Consider the following 17,460-nt stretch of genomic DNA (forward strand, 5'->3'; position numbering starts at 1 on the left):
AAACCAGCACCCATATAGGATGCAGGCACAGCAGGCAGTGGCTTTACCTGTTATGTGGGCCATCTTCTGCTGCTTTCTAAGGCAATAGCAGAGAGGTGGATAGGAAGTGGAGCATCAGGGACTTGAACCAGCACCCACATGGAATTCCAACACTGCAGGTGGTGGCTTTACCCACTATGCCACAGTGCTGGTCCCATAGATTAGCTTCCATAAACCAATTTGTCAACAGGTCAAAGAGCTGTATTCTCAATGTCAGATAGCAGAGTTGTCCAGAGTACACTATATTTAAGTCATTACTTAAACACACATATATAATGAGTTATTGAAGAACCATTATAATTAAATGTGGCTATGAAGCAAATATATATTGGTTAAAACTGAAGACTAATAGGAGTGAATTACTGCTGCCAAGATGAGCAACTATGAATTAAAACAAATTTATCTTTCAAGACTTTCCATGATTAAAAAATAAATACCAACAAACATAAACACCTATTCTGCATGACATTTTTTATTTGATTTCTATATGGTGATTCATTAGCATTTCAAAGATATATATTATATATACCAAGATTATGTTTTTGCTGTTGTTGTTCTTTTTACCTAGAAACCTTTATTTAAAGCATAGAAATCATGTATTTCATAAATGTATATTTAAGTACTGATTCTTACCACCCTACCCTCCCTCCTGCCCACATTCCCATCCTTCTTCCTCTAGGCTCTCCTATTCACATTCTTATTTTTTACAAAGATCTCTTTGTAATTAACTTTATACTCATAAGATTAGCCTTACACTAATAAGGAATTCAACAACTAGTATTTAAAAAACACTGTCACTCAACATTCGACACAGGTGCTTTATATCTCAAAGTGGCAATTTCACTTTTATTGATTACCTTTCAAGTACTCTATTAGTTATCACAGACCAGGGAGAACATATGATATTTGTCTTTTGGGGAGTGGATTATTCCATTAAGTATAATGGTTTCCATTTCCATCCATTTTGTTACAAATAACAGTATTTCATTTTCATCACTATAGTATTCCATGCAGTGACTATATAATAATTTTTTATCAACACAGATGACAGACATCTGTGTTGGTTCTTTACTTTAGCTATTGTGAATTGAGCTCCATTATACATGAGGGTACAGATAAATCATTTGTATTCTGATTTCATTTTTTTTGAGTAAGTTCCAAGGCATGAGATGGCTGTGTCATACTGTAGCATATATAGCAATCTGACAAATTCTCTCAAGTTTGTTAAAGTATGATCTTCTAAAGTCTTGTCTCTACTGTTGAGAAACAATGTTTTTTTTCCTTTCTTACTATTTGTTGAACTCTTTAGAGTACGCTTAGTCTTATGAAAATAAGTAAATTGAAAGTAAATCATTGTAAAAAATGAGAGGATTAGGAGAGGAAGGAGAAGAAAAGGTGGGACCATGGGCAGGAGGGAGAACAGGGTGGACATTGCCAATAAGTTCCTAAATCTGCATATATGAAATACATAAAATGTGTTTGAATAAAATAAAATATAAAACAGGATGTTGATTTCTACACTCTTATAGGATAATCTAGCTGGATGTAGAATTCTTGAGTGACTGTCTTTTCCTTTCACTGTTATGAATATCCCATCAATTGCTTTCTGACCTCCATGGCTTAGGATGAAAATCCAGCTCATAATTAGGATCAGTATGGTCTTTGTGCTGTCAAGATTCTGCTTTTCTCATTATATTTTAGTAACTTGATTATAATTTGTCTAAATGTGGATCTCTGAATTTATCTCACTTGGAGGATGTTTTCTTCATTGGGTATTTAGACTTTTTTCATCAAATCTGGGACTTTTTTAGCCTTTACTCTTTCAAACATTCTTTCTACTTCTTACTCTCCTTTCTTCCTATGGAACCCCTATTTCTATCTTGGTATGCTTGATGATGTGCCACAGGTCGCCTATGCTGTGTTCATTTACTTTATACTTTCATTTTATTCTTTAGATTGGGTAATGCCAATTGCCCTTTAGTTTGCATTTTTTCATTGATAATCTGAAAAACACAGAAACATTAACATAAGAAGCCAGAAATAAGAGCTGGGCCCTCAGCGGCTGGTGTGCGGTGCAGCCAGTTGAATCCCTGGCCTGAGGCGCCGGCATCCCATATGGATGCCTGTTCTAGTCCCGGCTACTCCTCTTTATTCAGCTCTCATAGCCCTGGGAAAGCAGTAGAAGATGGCCCAAATGCTTGGGTCTCTGCATCCACTGGCACTTTGGAGACCCAGAAGAAGCTGCTGGCTCCTGACTTCAGATCAGCATAGTTCCAGCCATTGCAGCCATCTGGTGAATGAAGCAGTGGATTGAAGACCTGTCTCTCTCTCCCCACTCTGTCACACTACCTCCCCATGGAGGATCCCTGTCCTCAATGAGTGGAATTGAGAGTTAACGCTAAAAGCAGGTCTCAAAATATTTTGTGTGTGCATGTGTGTGTGTGTGTGTGTGTGCCAATTGTTGAAATCTTTACTTAGTATAGAGTTGGTCTTCTGTGTACAAAGTTAATTGAAATTGAATCTTAATGAGAATGGGACTGGAAAGGGGAGGAGGGAGAAGAAGGGGTGAACGTGTGGGTGGGAGGATGGGTATGGTGGGAAGAATAGCTATATTCCTAAGTTGTACTTATAAAGTTTGTAATCCTTAAAAAATAAATTTTAGGCCAGCGCCACAGCTCAGTAGGCTAATCCTCTGCTTGTGGCACTGGCACACTGGGTTCCAGTCCCAGCTGGGGTGCTGGATTCTGTCCCGGTTGCCCCTCTTCCAGGCCAGCTCTCTGCTGTGGCCCAGGAAGGCAGTGGAGGATGGCCCAAGTCCTTGGGCCCTGCAGCCACATGGAAGACCAAAAGAGGCACCTGGCTCCTGGCTTCAGATCGGCGCAGTGCGCCAGCCTCAGCGTACTGGCCGCAGTGGCCATTGGGGGGTGAACCAATGGCAAAGGAAGACCTTTGTCTCTCTCTCTCTCTCTCACTGTCCACTCTGCCTGTCAAAAAAAATAAAATAAAATTTTTAAAAAATCTCTAAAAAAGAGAGTTGTGGCCTCTAAATTCTTTCATGGGTCTGTGTATAGCCCACCACATGTGTGTGGCTGGAATAACAGGAATGTTTAGAACTTTTCAGAGCCCTCTATAGGCATTTGTGTAGTCTTCTCAGGCTACCAAAACAAAATTATCATAGATTAAGTGGATTAGACAACAGAAGTTTATTTTCTAAAGGTTCTGGTGTAGTCAGTGTCGGGTAAGGGGTCTTTTACTGGCTCACACACAGATCTTGTTTTTTTTTTTTTAACTTTTATTTAATAAATACAAATTTCCAAAGTACAGTTTTTGGATTACAATGGCTTTTCCTCCCCATAACTTCCCTCCCAACCACAACCATCCCATCTCCCGCTCCTTCTCCCATTCCATTCGCATCAATATACATTTTCAATTATCTTTATATACAGAAGATCAATTTAGTAAATATTAAGTAAAGATTTCATCGGTTTGCACCCACACCAAAACACAAAGTGTAAAATACTGTTCAAGTACAAGTTATACAATTAATTCACGTTCTACAACACAAAAAGGACAGAGATCCTACATTAGGAGCAAGTGCACAGTGACTCCTGTTGTTGACTTAACAAATAGACACTCTTGTTTATGGCGTCAGTAATCACCTTAGGCTCTAGTCATGAGTTGCCAAGGCTATGGAAGCATTTTGAGTTCGCCGACTCCAATCATATTCAGACAAGGTCATAGTCAAAGTGGAAGTTCTCTCATACCTTTCAGAGAAAGGTACTTCCTTTTTTGATGGCCCCGTTCTTTCCACTGGGATCTCACTCACAGAGATCTTTCATTTAGGTCCTTTTTATTCTTTTTTTTTTTTTTTTGACAGAGTGTCTTGGCTTTCCATACCTAAAATACTCTCATGGGCTCTTCAGCTCTTTTTAACAAACATACTTAAGCAGAGGAATTTTTTAACTCATTTTTAGAGAGACAGTAATTATAGATTGTGCACATCCATTGTTTTGAGTAAGCTGAGCAAGTTAACCTGCACAGATTTGATAATAAAGGATTGATGACATTTCAAAAAAAATAATGTGAATTTTTCCATAACTTTTGAAAGTTTCCTCACGTATCAAAACATCATGTTGCAGGCCTTGAATATACACAAATTTTTTCAGTCATGCTCCAACATCCTCCAAAAATTAAAACATATAAGACAACAAGGCTGTTATATCAAAAATATAAATTCAAAATAACTTAGTGGACATATTTACAGGATTGGAAAGGTTTCATGGAACAGAAATAATTTTTAAAATACTCATAAATTTGAGTAGCCAAAATTTCTAATATGAAAATGCAAATACAGATGGCAGCCTGTGAAGGGAAGGAAATTGTAAGGGCTAAGATGATACCGAAGTGTCAAATTACAGGGTACATGTGCGCCTCCAAAACCTGAACAAAAACCCCAAGTGAAACAGAACATTTGTTTTTGCCTTACCCACCCCAGGTGACTATGTTATTGGAAACAGAAAATACTGAGATCCCTAGAAACAGATGTGCTGAGAGGCCAGCATCCTGGGAGAGACCCTGCTGCCCACATACTTAGAAAACTGGAGGGAATCAGGTCCCAGCAGGGAAGGAAGGAGGAGCCCAGGGCCGCACAAACTACAGCTACTGTCCCACAGGCACCCCACACACGGAGCCCACATTCTCCCTAATGACCACCCCGTGCCCACTGCACAGTCAGGGAGACGCAGGGCTGCTGCCACACAGCTGCCCAGGGAAGGCTCCGGGGATGAGAAGTCGCTGAGAGCAGGGAAGGGGCAGGGCGTCGGGGGTCCCGGGTGCCAGTCCAGACCCCGACCCCCGGGTCTGAGGGGACCAAGGGAAGTGCTGGGCCAGCAGCAATATGGCACCACAGATTCGGAGACGAGCTCTGGGAGGCCTGCGTCCTGCCAGCTTCTCAGAAGCTTCCATGGCTGCTTTACGCCTCTCCCGACACCTGGGCGCACACACTCACCACGTCGCGGTTTTCAGCTCCAGGTGTCCAGCGTCCCCCGGTGATGAAGGTGGAGGCCACCAAGCCCGACTCGCTTCGGGAGCTTCGCGCCTGCAGAGCTGTCTCCTAGCACTTCGCTCCTGCCCAGAACTGTAAGATGACTGTGACGTCAGGACCCCGCGTGATGACGTGACGTGGATGTCGTGGTGCCTGAGTGGACAGCGTGAATGGCCGTGAGCGCACACAACCTCACAAAGTCCGCAGCCCATCAACATCTTCCATGGCAATGGGCCCCTGACTTCAGGTTGTGCTGGGTGGGAGAGCAGGAGGCGAGGCCTGGCTGCAGGTCGGACTCCACCTCCCCAGGCGGGAGGCCTCTCCCTCTGCTCCTGCACCCGCCAGGTCCCTCCTGTGGTCCTGTCCTCCCTGATGGGTCCCTGCTGGAGCTCTCGGTGCAGTAACTGCTTCAGTGAGTCACAGTTCTGTGCGTCTGCCTCTGGGCTTCATTTTCTTCGTATTGAAAATTAGCACATTATTTTCAACAAAGTTGTGGAAAATGTAATTTAAAAGGTAAGTTGATTTTCATGTAAAAATATTTTGAAATCTAAATCTACATTTGTTTTCATAATACACATTCTCCATGCATTTCTGAAGGCTCACTACAGTCATCCAAGTGTTCAGTGAAACACCAGAATGCATTCCTCCCCTCTAAATTACTTTTGTACATTAACCAACTTCTCTCCACCCCATCCCAATCCCAGCCTCTGGGGACCATTATTCTGTTCTCTATGTCTACAAGATTGTTTCAGACACCATTTAATGAGTGTGATCATGCAGTTTTGTCTTTCTGTGCCTGGCTTGTTTCATGTTACATAATATTCTCAAGGCTTATCCATGTTGTCAGAAATAGTAGAAGTGAATAGCATTCCATTGGACATATACAATATATGTTGGGTCTTTTGTGTTACTTTTTTAATATTGATTTGAAGAATGCTGAAAGACATCACATGATTCAATCCTTTTATTCCCTTTTCTCCTGTCAGTATTTGTTTTCTGCTCTGCCTATTGACCCTTAGTATTTTCTATTGTTTTTTGCTGGTTCATGGTATATCTAGTGGATTTTAAAAATATTGATCTTTCCAGTAATCCGGTTAAATTCATTATCAGTTGTATTTGTTTTTAGATTGTGTTGCTTCTCTCTGAATATCTCCAATATATTGACATTTTATTGCTTAGAAATCTTTACACCATTTTTTTTTGCTCTCCCCTTCCCCCACTACTGCTCCAATAAGAAGTTGAAGATAGTGGAGGTGGCCTGGACAAGACTTACTTCCAGGCAGGGAAAAAGCTGTCAATGATCCTGTATGTATTCTGTTGTTTGTTGTAAGATCCTTTTTAAACAATCCTGATCAGAATAAGGAAGCCCCTTCTTTTTAAATATACTGCTATCAGTTTTTTTTTTAAATTGCATGCTGATTTTTCAAACACTTTTCAACATTTAATCTAAATGGTCATGTGATTTTTTTCTTGAATTTTTTACTTACCTAGAAAATTTCAATAGATTGTTTAAAAATGTTAACCACCTCTCACATTTTTTCTTGCCTTTCACTTGCTATTAATTATATTTTTATATTTTATATGTTATTTAATTTATTATACAAATATTAAGGATATATACATCTGTTTATGAAAGTGAGGCTTATACTTAATTCACATTTAAAGATCTGGTAGGGTCAACTTGTGTCATCAATGTAAAGCTGTTTCCAAAAGAAATTTGAAAATATTCTTTGCTTATTTCTACCTTGCTACATCTGGGAAACATAGATGTGTTAGGAATATTTTATATTTCTTTTTTCCCAAAGATTTATTTTTTTTAAAGTAGGAATTACTGAGAAGCAGAGGCAGAGAGAGAGAGAGAGACAGAGAGAGACAGAAAGGGGGAGGGAGTAATCTCCATCTGCTGGGTTACTCCCCAAATGGACATAAGGAGCCAGAGTCAGGCTGATATGAAGACGGGAGCCAGATGCTTTCTCCAGGTCCCCCATGCTTGTGCAGAAACCCAAGCACTTGGGCCATCTTCTACTGTTTTCCCAGGCCATCAGCAGAGAGATAGATTCTGTATGTAGCTATTGTGAATGGATTTATCTTAGAAGTTCTTCTCAGCTATGGCATTATCTGTGTATACAGAGCCTATTGACTTTTTGGTATTGACTTTATATCCTGCTACTTTACCATGCTCTTCTAAAAATTACAATAGCCTTCTGGTGGAGTCTTTTGGATCCCCTATGTATAGAACTATGTCATCTGCAAATAGGGCTAGTTTGACTTCTTCCTTCCAAATTTGTATCCTCTTGATTTCTTTTTCTTGGCCCTGGCTAAAACTTCCAGTATTATATTGAATAGCCATGTTGAAAATGGACCTCCTTGTCTGTTACTGGATCTCAGTGGGAATGCTTCCAACTTTTCCCATTCATTTTGATGCTGCCCGTGGGATTGTCATAAATTGCCTTGATTGTGTTGAGGATTATTCCTTCTATACCCAATTTGCTATGAGTTTTCATCATAAAAGGGTGTTGTATTTTAGCAAGTGCTTTCTCTGCATCTATGGAGATAATCATATGGGTTTTCTCCTGCAGTTTGTTAATGTGGTGTATCGCATTGATAGATTTGCAAATGTTGAACCAACCCTGCATACCAGGGATAAATCCCACTTGGTCTGGGGGGATGATCTTTCTGATGTGTTGTTGAATTCTATTGGACAGAATTTTATTGAGGATTTTAGCACCTATGTTCATCGGAGAAAGTGGTCTGGAATTCTCTTTTCTGTTGCATCTTTTTCAGGTTTAGGAATTAAGGTGATGCTGGCTTCAGAGGAAGAATTTGGGAGGATTCACACTCTTTCACATGTTTTGAATATTTTGTGAAGAACTGGAGTTAGTTTTTCTTCAAATGTATGGTAGAATTCAGCTGTGCAGCCACCCGGTCCTGGGCTTTTCTTTCTTGGAAGGACCTTTATTACTGATTCAATTTCTGCCTCAGTTATGGGTCTGTTTAGGTTTTCTATGTCTTCATGGTTCAATTTAGGTATGTTTTATTTGTCCGGGAATCTATCCATTTCTGGTAGATTTCCCAGTTTGTTGGCATACAATTCTTTGTAGTAATTTCTGATGACTCTTTTTATTTCTGTGGTGTCTGTTGTTACATTCCCTTTTTCATATCAGATTGTATTGATTTCGGTCTTCTCTCTCCTTTTGTTAATTAGTTGGGCCAATGGTGTGTCAATTTTGTTTATGTTTTCAAAAAACCAGCTCTTCATTTTGCTGATCTTTTGTATTTTTTGGAGTCAATTTTGAATTATTTCTCTTCTCAAACTCATTTTGTGTTTGGGTTGATGTAGTTTTTCTAGATCCTTGAGATGCACTGATAGCTCATTTTTTGGTGCCTTTCCAATTTCTTGATGTAGGCACCTACTGCTATAAATTTTCCTCTTAACACTGCTTTTGTTGTATCTCATAAGTTTGAAAATGGGATATGTACTCTATAGAATACTACACAGCAGTAATAAAAAAAAGAAATCTGGCCATTTGCAACAAAATGGAGGAATCTGGAAAACATTATGAGTGAAATACAGCAGTCACAAAGGGACAAATACAATATGTTCTCCCTGATCTGTGACAATAACTGAGCACCTAAAAGGAAAGCTGTTGAAGTGAAATGGACACTATGAGAAACAATGACTTGATCAGCCTTTGTCCTGATTGTCAAGGAACAACTTATTATTTTATTCCTTTTGTTTTTTTTTGTTGTTGTTGTTCTACTTAACAACACTGGGTGAACTCTTTAATTAACACACAATTATTCTTAGGTAGCTCTACCCTAGTGGTAGAGCTAGAAATGTGCCATGGGATTCCAAATCCACTTCAGTAAGGTGGCATGTACCAATGCCATCTTACTAGTCAAAGTGATCAGTTTAATTTCATAATTGATCATAAAGATAGGATTAAATGTCAAAGGCATCACATAAAGAAGACTAGAGTCTGCTAATACTGATAAAATTATAAAGGAGAGAACAATCCAACTTGGGAAGCAGGATACACACAGACTCATAAAATGGCAGATGCTGTAAACAGCACTCTGGCCTCAGAATCAGCCCTTAAGGCATAAAGAACCAGCAAAAAGCCCATGAGAGTATCTCAGGCAATGGGAAACCAAGACACTGTGGCAAAAATAAATGACCTAAATGAAAGATCTCTGTGAGATCCCAGAGGAAAATATGGTCCATCAAAGAGGGGAGGTACCTTTCTCTAAAGGGAGGAAAGAACTTCCACTTTGATTATGACCGTGTGTAAATAAAATCAGAGTTTGTGAACTCAAGAGGCTTCCATAGCCTTGGCAGCTCATGACAAGAGCCTTCGGTGATTACTGATGTCATATATAAGAGTGTCAATTGTTAAATCAGTAACAGGAGTTACTGTACACTTATTCCATGTAGGTTCTCAGTCCTTAATGTGTTGTACTATGTGAATTAATGGTAAGACTACTACTCAAATATTATTCTTTGTATGTCTGTTTGGGTGCAGTCTGTTGAAATCTTTACTTAGTATATACTAAGTTGATCTTCTGTATAAAGAGATAATTAAAAATGAATCTTGATGAAGAATGGGATGGGAGAGGAAGTGGGAGATGGGATGGTTTTGCCTGGGAGGGAGGTTATGGGGAGAAAGCCACTATAGTACAAAAGTTGTAATTTGGACATTTTTATTTATTAAATAAAAGTTAAAAAAAAACAAAAACAAAGGAAAAAAGTATACCACTGTGTATTATTCCATAGTTTCAGTTATTAAATTTATAGGAAAAATATGGGCACATAGAACTACATTTTGGACTGTTTCAAAAAAATCTAAGATAGTTTTATTTTTTGTTCTGTAAATATTCACAAGGGTAAGATTTCCTTTCAATTAATATGATAACATTAGGGCCTAGAAGATTCTGAAGAGCTATGAACTTTGAAAACCTATGTACTTTGGAAATTTATATTTATTAATTAAAAGTTTTTTTTAAAAAAAAAGTCTACTTCAGTCTAACTGGAGATCCTCTGAATGTAATCTGGAGTTTCTCCTGCACATTTTAGAATCTTCTCTTTATATTTCACTATGTGGAATTTGTTTACAATGTGTCATGGTGAGGCTCTTTTCTGGTCATGGCTATTGGGAGTTCTGTGTGCTTCTAGTACTTGGATGTCCCTTTCTTTCTCCAAACCTTCAAAGTTTTCTGTTAGTATTTCCCTAAAAAATGCCTTCTAATGTTTTCTCTCTCTCCATGCCTTCAGGAACTCTTAGAAATTGAATATTTTTTAGTATCTTGTAGATTCCCAATGGTGTTTTTTAGTATTCTAATTCCTATTTCTTGCTTTTGGTTTGACTGTGTACTTTGCTGTGCTTTGTCTTCTGGCCAGCAAGCTCTGTTCATTTCTCCAGGTTAAGGGTATGCCTACGGTGACAAACCCAGGTTTGATGTGGTAAATCTTCTCTCTCTTTTGTTTTCAATTAGAAGGGAAGTATAATCTGCTCAGCTGAGCTCTTCTCCTCAAAGGGGAACAGTGCCTGAGTGCTAGCCCCAGTGGGTATAATATTCATCAGCTCTGTTCCAAGGACCACACAATGGATCTGTGCTGTCTTCAGTGTAAGTTGATTCCCCAGCAATGTCTCTCACCAGGTACCAGGAGCCCCTAAGCTAGTGGCATCTCCCACTGATACTGCTCAAAATCCCAGCCACACCACGAGTTCTCCCACACACACTCAGTTTTTTTTCATAGTCCTGGCTCAGAAGCTTCACATAGTCACAAGCTCCTAGCCCCCTGTTATTTCTCCCCACCAGAGTTAGGAGTCTCTGCCCAGCTGATTGCCAGGCACAGCACCAGCTTGCACATCTGTTACATATGTCCAAAATGGCACCCACTCTATCAGCTAGTGAAGAGTACACCTTTGTGAAGTGATTGGAGAGAGAGAAATGTGTCTGTCCTGTCCTTTTTGTTTTTTCCTCTTGTTTGGCTGGTACACTTTCCCCCACGGGGCTTCAAGCCTAATTCCCTCTAGGCTTTTCCTGCCACTTTTTTGCCAGTGACTTGGGCTGCTGCAGTCTGCTCTCATCTCACTTTCTAGCACTGGTTTGTAGGCTCTCAGCTGTTGGAGTCCCAAGCTGTGTGTGCCCACACCTTATGTGTATGTTTACCATATCTCATTAATTTTAGTAGAGTTTTCTCTGTTATTTTTCCCCAAATCTTCCTGAGACTACACTATCTCCACTTCTTTTTAACTATATCTCCTGTACTTGAGCAGTAAGCTCCCTCCCTACTCTGCCATCTTGGAACTTTGTGAACAATACACTCCTAAATGAACAGTGGGTGAAAAAAGAAATCAGAAATAAAAAAAAAATTCTGGAAACAAATGAAGATGACAGTACCTCATGTCAAAGCTTATGTGATTCAGCAAAAACAGTGTTAAGAGGGAAGTTTATAACGATCAATGCATACATCAAAAAACTGGAAAGTCACCAAATAAGTGAGTTGTCAATGCATCTCAAGGACCTTGAGAAAAAAAAAAAAAACTTGACCCAAATTCTGAATTAGTAGAAGGAAAGAAATAATTAAAATTAAGGAAAAAATAAACAAAATTGAAACAAAAAAAAATACAAAAGGTCAATGAAATGAAGAGCTGGGTTTTTTTTTTTTTAAATAAGCCATTGACCCAACAAACTAAAAAAGAGGGAGAAGACCCAAGTCAGCACAATCAGAGGTGCAAAAGAAAATGTACAGATACCACACGAATAAAAAGAATCATCAGGAATTCTTATAAAGAACTGTATGTGAACAAATCAGGAAACCTAGAAGAAATGGATAAATTCCTTGCACATCTGAATCGTGAAGACAAGGAACATCTAAACAGACCAATAACCCAAATGTGGTTTACTGAGTAATAAAGACCCTTTAACAATGAAAATCCCAGGTCCCAACAGCTTCACTGCTGAATTCTACCAGACATTTAAAGAAGAACTTATCCCAATTCTCAAGCTATTCAAAAGGGGGCATCCTCTCAAACCGCTTCAATGAAGCTTACATCACCTTAATACCTGAGCCAGAAAAAAGACATGAGAGAGAAGGACAACTATAGACCAATATCCCTGGTGAAAATCCTCAACAAAATACTGGCAGAATGAATCCAACAGCACATAAGAAAGATCATTCACCTAAACCAAGTGAGATTTATCCCTAGAATGCAGGATGCTTCAACATCTGGAAATCAATAAATGTGATAACCCACATTAGCAAACTGAAGATCAAAACCTGCATGATTATGTCAATAGATGTAGCAAAAGCTTTTGACAAAATTAAACACTCATTTGGGCTGGTGCTGCGGCTCAATAGGCTAATCCTCTGCCTTCCACACCAGCACACCGGGTTCTAGTTCCAGTCGGGGCACCAGATTCTTTCCTGGCTGCCCCTCTTCCAGTCCAGCTCTCTGCTGTGGCCTGGGAGTGCAGTGGAGGATGGCCCAAGTCCTTGGGCCCTGCACCCCATGGGAGACCAGGATAAGTACCTGGCTCCTGCCATCGGATCAGCGTGGTACGCTGGCTGCAGCGCACCAGCCGCAGCGGCTATTGGAGGGTGAACCAATGGAGAAGGAAGACCTTTCTCTCTGTCTCTCTCTCACTGTCCACTCTGTCAAAAAAAATTAAAAAACACACTCTTTGATGATGAAAACCTTATGCAAATTGGGTATAAAAGGAACATTCCTCAACATAATGTAAGTATTTATACAAACGCACAGCATGCAACCTCCTGGATGAGGAAAATTTGAGGTATTCCAATTAAGATCTGGAACCTGAAAAGGAAGCCTAGTCTAATGATTGATATGAAATATCTTCCTGGAAATTTTAGCTAGAGACATCAGGCAGGAATAAAAGAAATCAAAGGTATACAAATATGGAAAGAAGAAGTCAAGCTATCCCTATTACTGATGACATGATTCTATATATAGGGAAGCCAAACCTAAGACATACTACAGGGCAGTTATAATCAAAAGAACCTGTACTGCCTTAAAAATAGCCTTGTATAACACAGGAGCATAATTAAAACCACAGTAAACAAAAGATACACATCTACAATCAACTTATCTTTGACAAAGGAGCAAAAATCAACTTCTGGAGCCAAGACAGTCTCTTGAAAAAATGCTGCTGGGAAAATTGGTTCTCTACATGGAGAAGTATGAAGTAAGACTGCTGCCTTATACCGTATGCAAAAAATCCACTCAAAATGAACCAGAGTCCTAAATAGAGAACATTGGGGAAGCCATACAAAACACTGACATAGGGAAATATTTCTTGGAAGTCTTCTAGAAGAGGTAACCAACAGAATATGAGAAAATATTTATAAACAATGCAACTGACAAAGGATTAACTTCCATATTCTATAAAGAGCACGAGAAACTCTACAACTACAAAAAAATCCAAATAAGAAAATGGCAAAGGACCTGAACATATATTGTTCAAGAGAGGAAATTTAAATGTCCTATAGACACACAGAAAAATGCTCAGTATCACTAGGCTTCAGGGAAATGTGAATCAAAAGCACAATGAGGTTTCACCTCACCTCTGTTAGAATGGCTTACATACAGAAATCAACAAGCAACAAATGCTGGCAAGGATGTGGGGAGAAGGGTACCTTAATCCACTATTGGTAGGAATGTAAAGTGTTAAAGCCACTGTGGACTACAGTATGGAGATATCTCAGAAAGCTGAATATAGTGCTACCATATGACCCAGCCATCTCAGCCCTGGATATTTATCCATGGGAAGTGAAACCATAATTCTGAATAGTTATGTCTATCCCCATCAACTGCAGAATAAAAAAATTATGGTATATACCCTATGGAATAATGCACTGTGGTAATAGAAATGCAAACTTGTTGTTTGCAGCCAAATAGATAGAAATGGAAACCATTTTACTTACGAAATAAGCCAGTCAGAAAAGGACACATGCCATATTGTCTCTCCGATCTGTGGTAACTTATAGAGTACTTTAGATGTAATCTATAGGAGTGAAAATGAAACTTTGAGATGTATTGATTTTGAATAGCCCTTGCCTTGACTGTTGTGGAACAATGTTTTTTTTCTCATTTGTTTTTGTTCTTTACTTCTTTTATTCTTCATAGTAATCATTTAACTCTCTACTTAGTGGAGGGCTAATCTTATGAATGTAAAAATTAACTTAAAATTAATCTCTAAAAATAAGAATGGGAAAGGAATAGGGAGGAGGAAGAAATGTGAAAGTTTGGGTGGGAGGGATGTTGGGAGGAAAGAAGCATCACATTCCCAAATCTGTATATATTAAATGCAAGATGTTATATTCCTTAAACAACATTTTAAAAATTAAGAAATTCAATGGTGATATCATAAATTACTTGTAAAGTCATAAATATTGTGATATCATAAAATCTTTGTGATGTTGTAATCAACAGGGATATGATAAACCACCATCATAAACTTATCATTCTGATGTCAAAATTCATTCTGAATTTACAAAAACATTGTGACATTGTAAATCTATCATTATAAAGTCATAATGAAGCATAATGTCATGAACCACATTGTGACATCATACTAGTTGTGGTATCTTAAAAACCATTGTTACCTCATAAATTAATATTTTGTCACCATAAACCAATCATTTTGATGTCCTAAACCAGCTGCTATGATTTCAAAATCAATTAACAAGTCATAAATTCATTGCAGTGTCATAAATTCACAATTGTGACATTTAATTGCGATGCCATAACTCATTGTTGTGATGCCATAAATGACCATTGTGATGACTCTGATGGTATAAGCTACTGCTGTGAAGTTATAATCATCATGAGATCATAAAAGCCCTAGTGATATTCATATTCCAATATTGTGATGTCATTAACACACATTTTGATGTTATAAACCAATTATTGTGTTGCCATAATGCATTTTAAATAATATTGTGATGATATGATAAGACACTGTGTTTTATAGACCTATATCATCATGTAATAATTGTGATCTGGTAAAAAGCCTTGTGATGTCATAATCTATGAGGATGGGATAAAACAGCATTGTTATGTGATGTCATAATCAATTGTGAACTCATAAAAACCTCTGTGAGATCATAAACCACAACTATAATGTCATAATTGATTGTGAATTCACAAACAACTATTATTATTCAAAATCAATAATTATATGAAAAAATCATGTCCTATACCAATACTCTGATGCCATGAAAGTACCATAATTATGTCATAAGTTAACCATTGTGCTGTCATAATAAATTATGGAATTACAGTATTGTGTCAACATAAATCAGTCATTCTGATATCATGATCAACTGTGATACAGAACTCCATTGTGCTGTCCTAAAACAGCCATTATGATGTTATAATGAATTGTGACATCACAAAAACCATTGAGAGGTCAAAATCAATTGTGATGACAAAATAAAATTGTGTGTCATAACCTACCATTTGAAAAGTTTTATTCATTTACTTATTTATTTGGAAGGCAGAGTTAGAGAGACAGAGAAAGAGAAATCCTCCATCTACTGGTTCTCTCCCCAAATGGCCACAAAAACTGGGTCTATGCCAGGCTAAAGTCAGAAGCCAGGAAATTCTTTCAGGTCTCTCACGTGGTTGCAGGGGCCCAAGGACTTCAGCCATCATCCACTGATTCTCCTTGCACAATAGCAGGGAGCTGGATTGGAACTGGAGCATCCAAGACTCAAACCAGTGCCCATATGGGATGCCAGAACTGCAGGAAGTGGAATAACTTGCTGCACTGCAGCACTGGTCCCAAACTACCAGTGTTATGTCCAAAAAACCTTGTGTTGTCATAAAGAAGTGGGATGTCATAAGCAACTCCAAAAAAAAAAAAAATAAGCAACTCCTGTGATATCATAAACATTGTGACATAAAACTATAAACTATATTGTGACATAAATCCATATGACAGCCATTTTGATGTCATAAACCAAGTGTAGGGTGATATAAAAATCGCTGTGAAGTTATATGGCATTGTAAGTGTCATAACCAATTATATCATAAAAACCATTGTGAAATCATAAATCTACCATTGTGATGTAATAATAAACTGAGGTGTCATAAAGCAGTATTGTCATAATTGATTGTGACTTCAATAATTCATCACAATAATTAAATTGCGATGTCATATGCCAACTTTTTGATGACATAAATCTGATTGTGATATCATATTTAATTTCTTTTTTATGACTGAGTTACATCTTTATTTTTTTATTTAAGAATATAAATTTCCAAAGTACGACTTATGGATTACAATGGCTTCCCCCCCATACTGTCCCTCCCACCCGCAACCCTCCCCCCTTTCCCACTCCCTCTCCCCTTCCATTCACATCAAGATTCATTTTCGATTATCTTAATATACAGAAGATCAGGTTAGTATACATTAAGTAAGGATTTCAACAGTTTGCTCCCGCACAGAAACACAAAGTGAAAAATAATAGATGATTTTTTTAAATGATGATGAAATCAGATCAGACCTATTGTCATGTTTAATCCCAGTGAGAGTCAAGTTGGGAATTGATAATTTCTTTTTTTTTTTTTTACAGAAGATCAGGTTAGTATGCATTAAGTAAATATTTCAACAGTTTGCACCCCCATAGAAACACAAAGTGAAATATACTGTTTGAGTACTCGTTATAGCATTAAGCCTCAATGTACAGCACATTAAAGACAGAGATCCTACATGAGGAGTAAGTGCACAGTGACTCCTGTTGTTGACTTTACAAATTGACACTCCTGTTTATGGCATCAGTAATCTCCCTATGCACCAGTCATGAGTTTCCAAGGCTATGGAAGCCCTCTGAGTTCTCCGACTCTTATCTTGTTTAGACAAGGTCATAGTCAAAGTGGAAGTTCTCTCCTCCCTTCAGAGAAAGGTCCCTCCTTCTTTGAAGACCTGTTCTTTCCACTGGGATCTCACTCACAGAGATCTTTTTGCCAGAGTGTCTTGGCTTTCCATGCCTGAAATACTCTCATGGGCTTTTCAGCCAGATCCGAGTGCCTTTAGGGCTGATTCTGAGGCCAGAGTGCTGTTTAGGACATCTGCAATTCTATGAGTCTGCTTAGTATCTCGCTTCCCATGTTGGATCACTCTCCCTTTATTTATTCTATCGGTTAGTGTTAGCAGGTACTAGACTTGTTTATGTGCTCCCTTTGATATCATATTTAATTTCAATGTTATAACAATTATTGTGATGTCACAGCCAGTATTTATGCCACACGATCCACCATTTCTGTTATATAAGTACGATTTTTTTTTTTTTGGAATAAAAACTAATTTTTTTTTAAATTGGAATTTTTAAAAATGAGCGTGGTTGG

At 38.3% G+C, this 17,460-nt stretch overlaps 1 protein-coding gene across 1 annotated transcript in view; it reads right to left on the reverse strand.

Annotated features, from left to right (window-relative positions):
- Window positions 1-17,460, reverse strand: part of LOC127489508 (uncharacterized) — a 708,234-nt gene that overhangs the window by 253,997 nt on the left and 436,777 nt on the right. Inside the window, exons 5-6 of the mRNA XM_070065671.1 lie at window positions 14,034-14,113; window positions 5,048-5,236 (exon numbers count right to left, since the gene is read on the reverse strand). Coding sequence (XP_069921772.1) covers window positions 5,048-5,236; window positions 14,034-14,113 — 269 coding nt within the window. The remainder of the gene's footprint in view (window positions 1-5,047; window positions 5,237-14,033; window positions 14,114-17,460) is intronic.

This window comes from Oryctolagus cuniculus, chromosome 20 (assembly GCF_964237555.1).
Source record: "Oryctolagus cuniculus chromosome 20, mOryCun1.1, whole genome shotgun sequence".
Lineage (NCBI taxonomy): Eukaryota > Metazoa > Chordata > Mammalia > Lagomorpha > Leporidae > Oryctolagus > Oryctolagus cuniculus.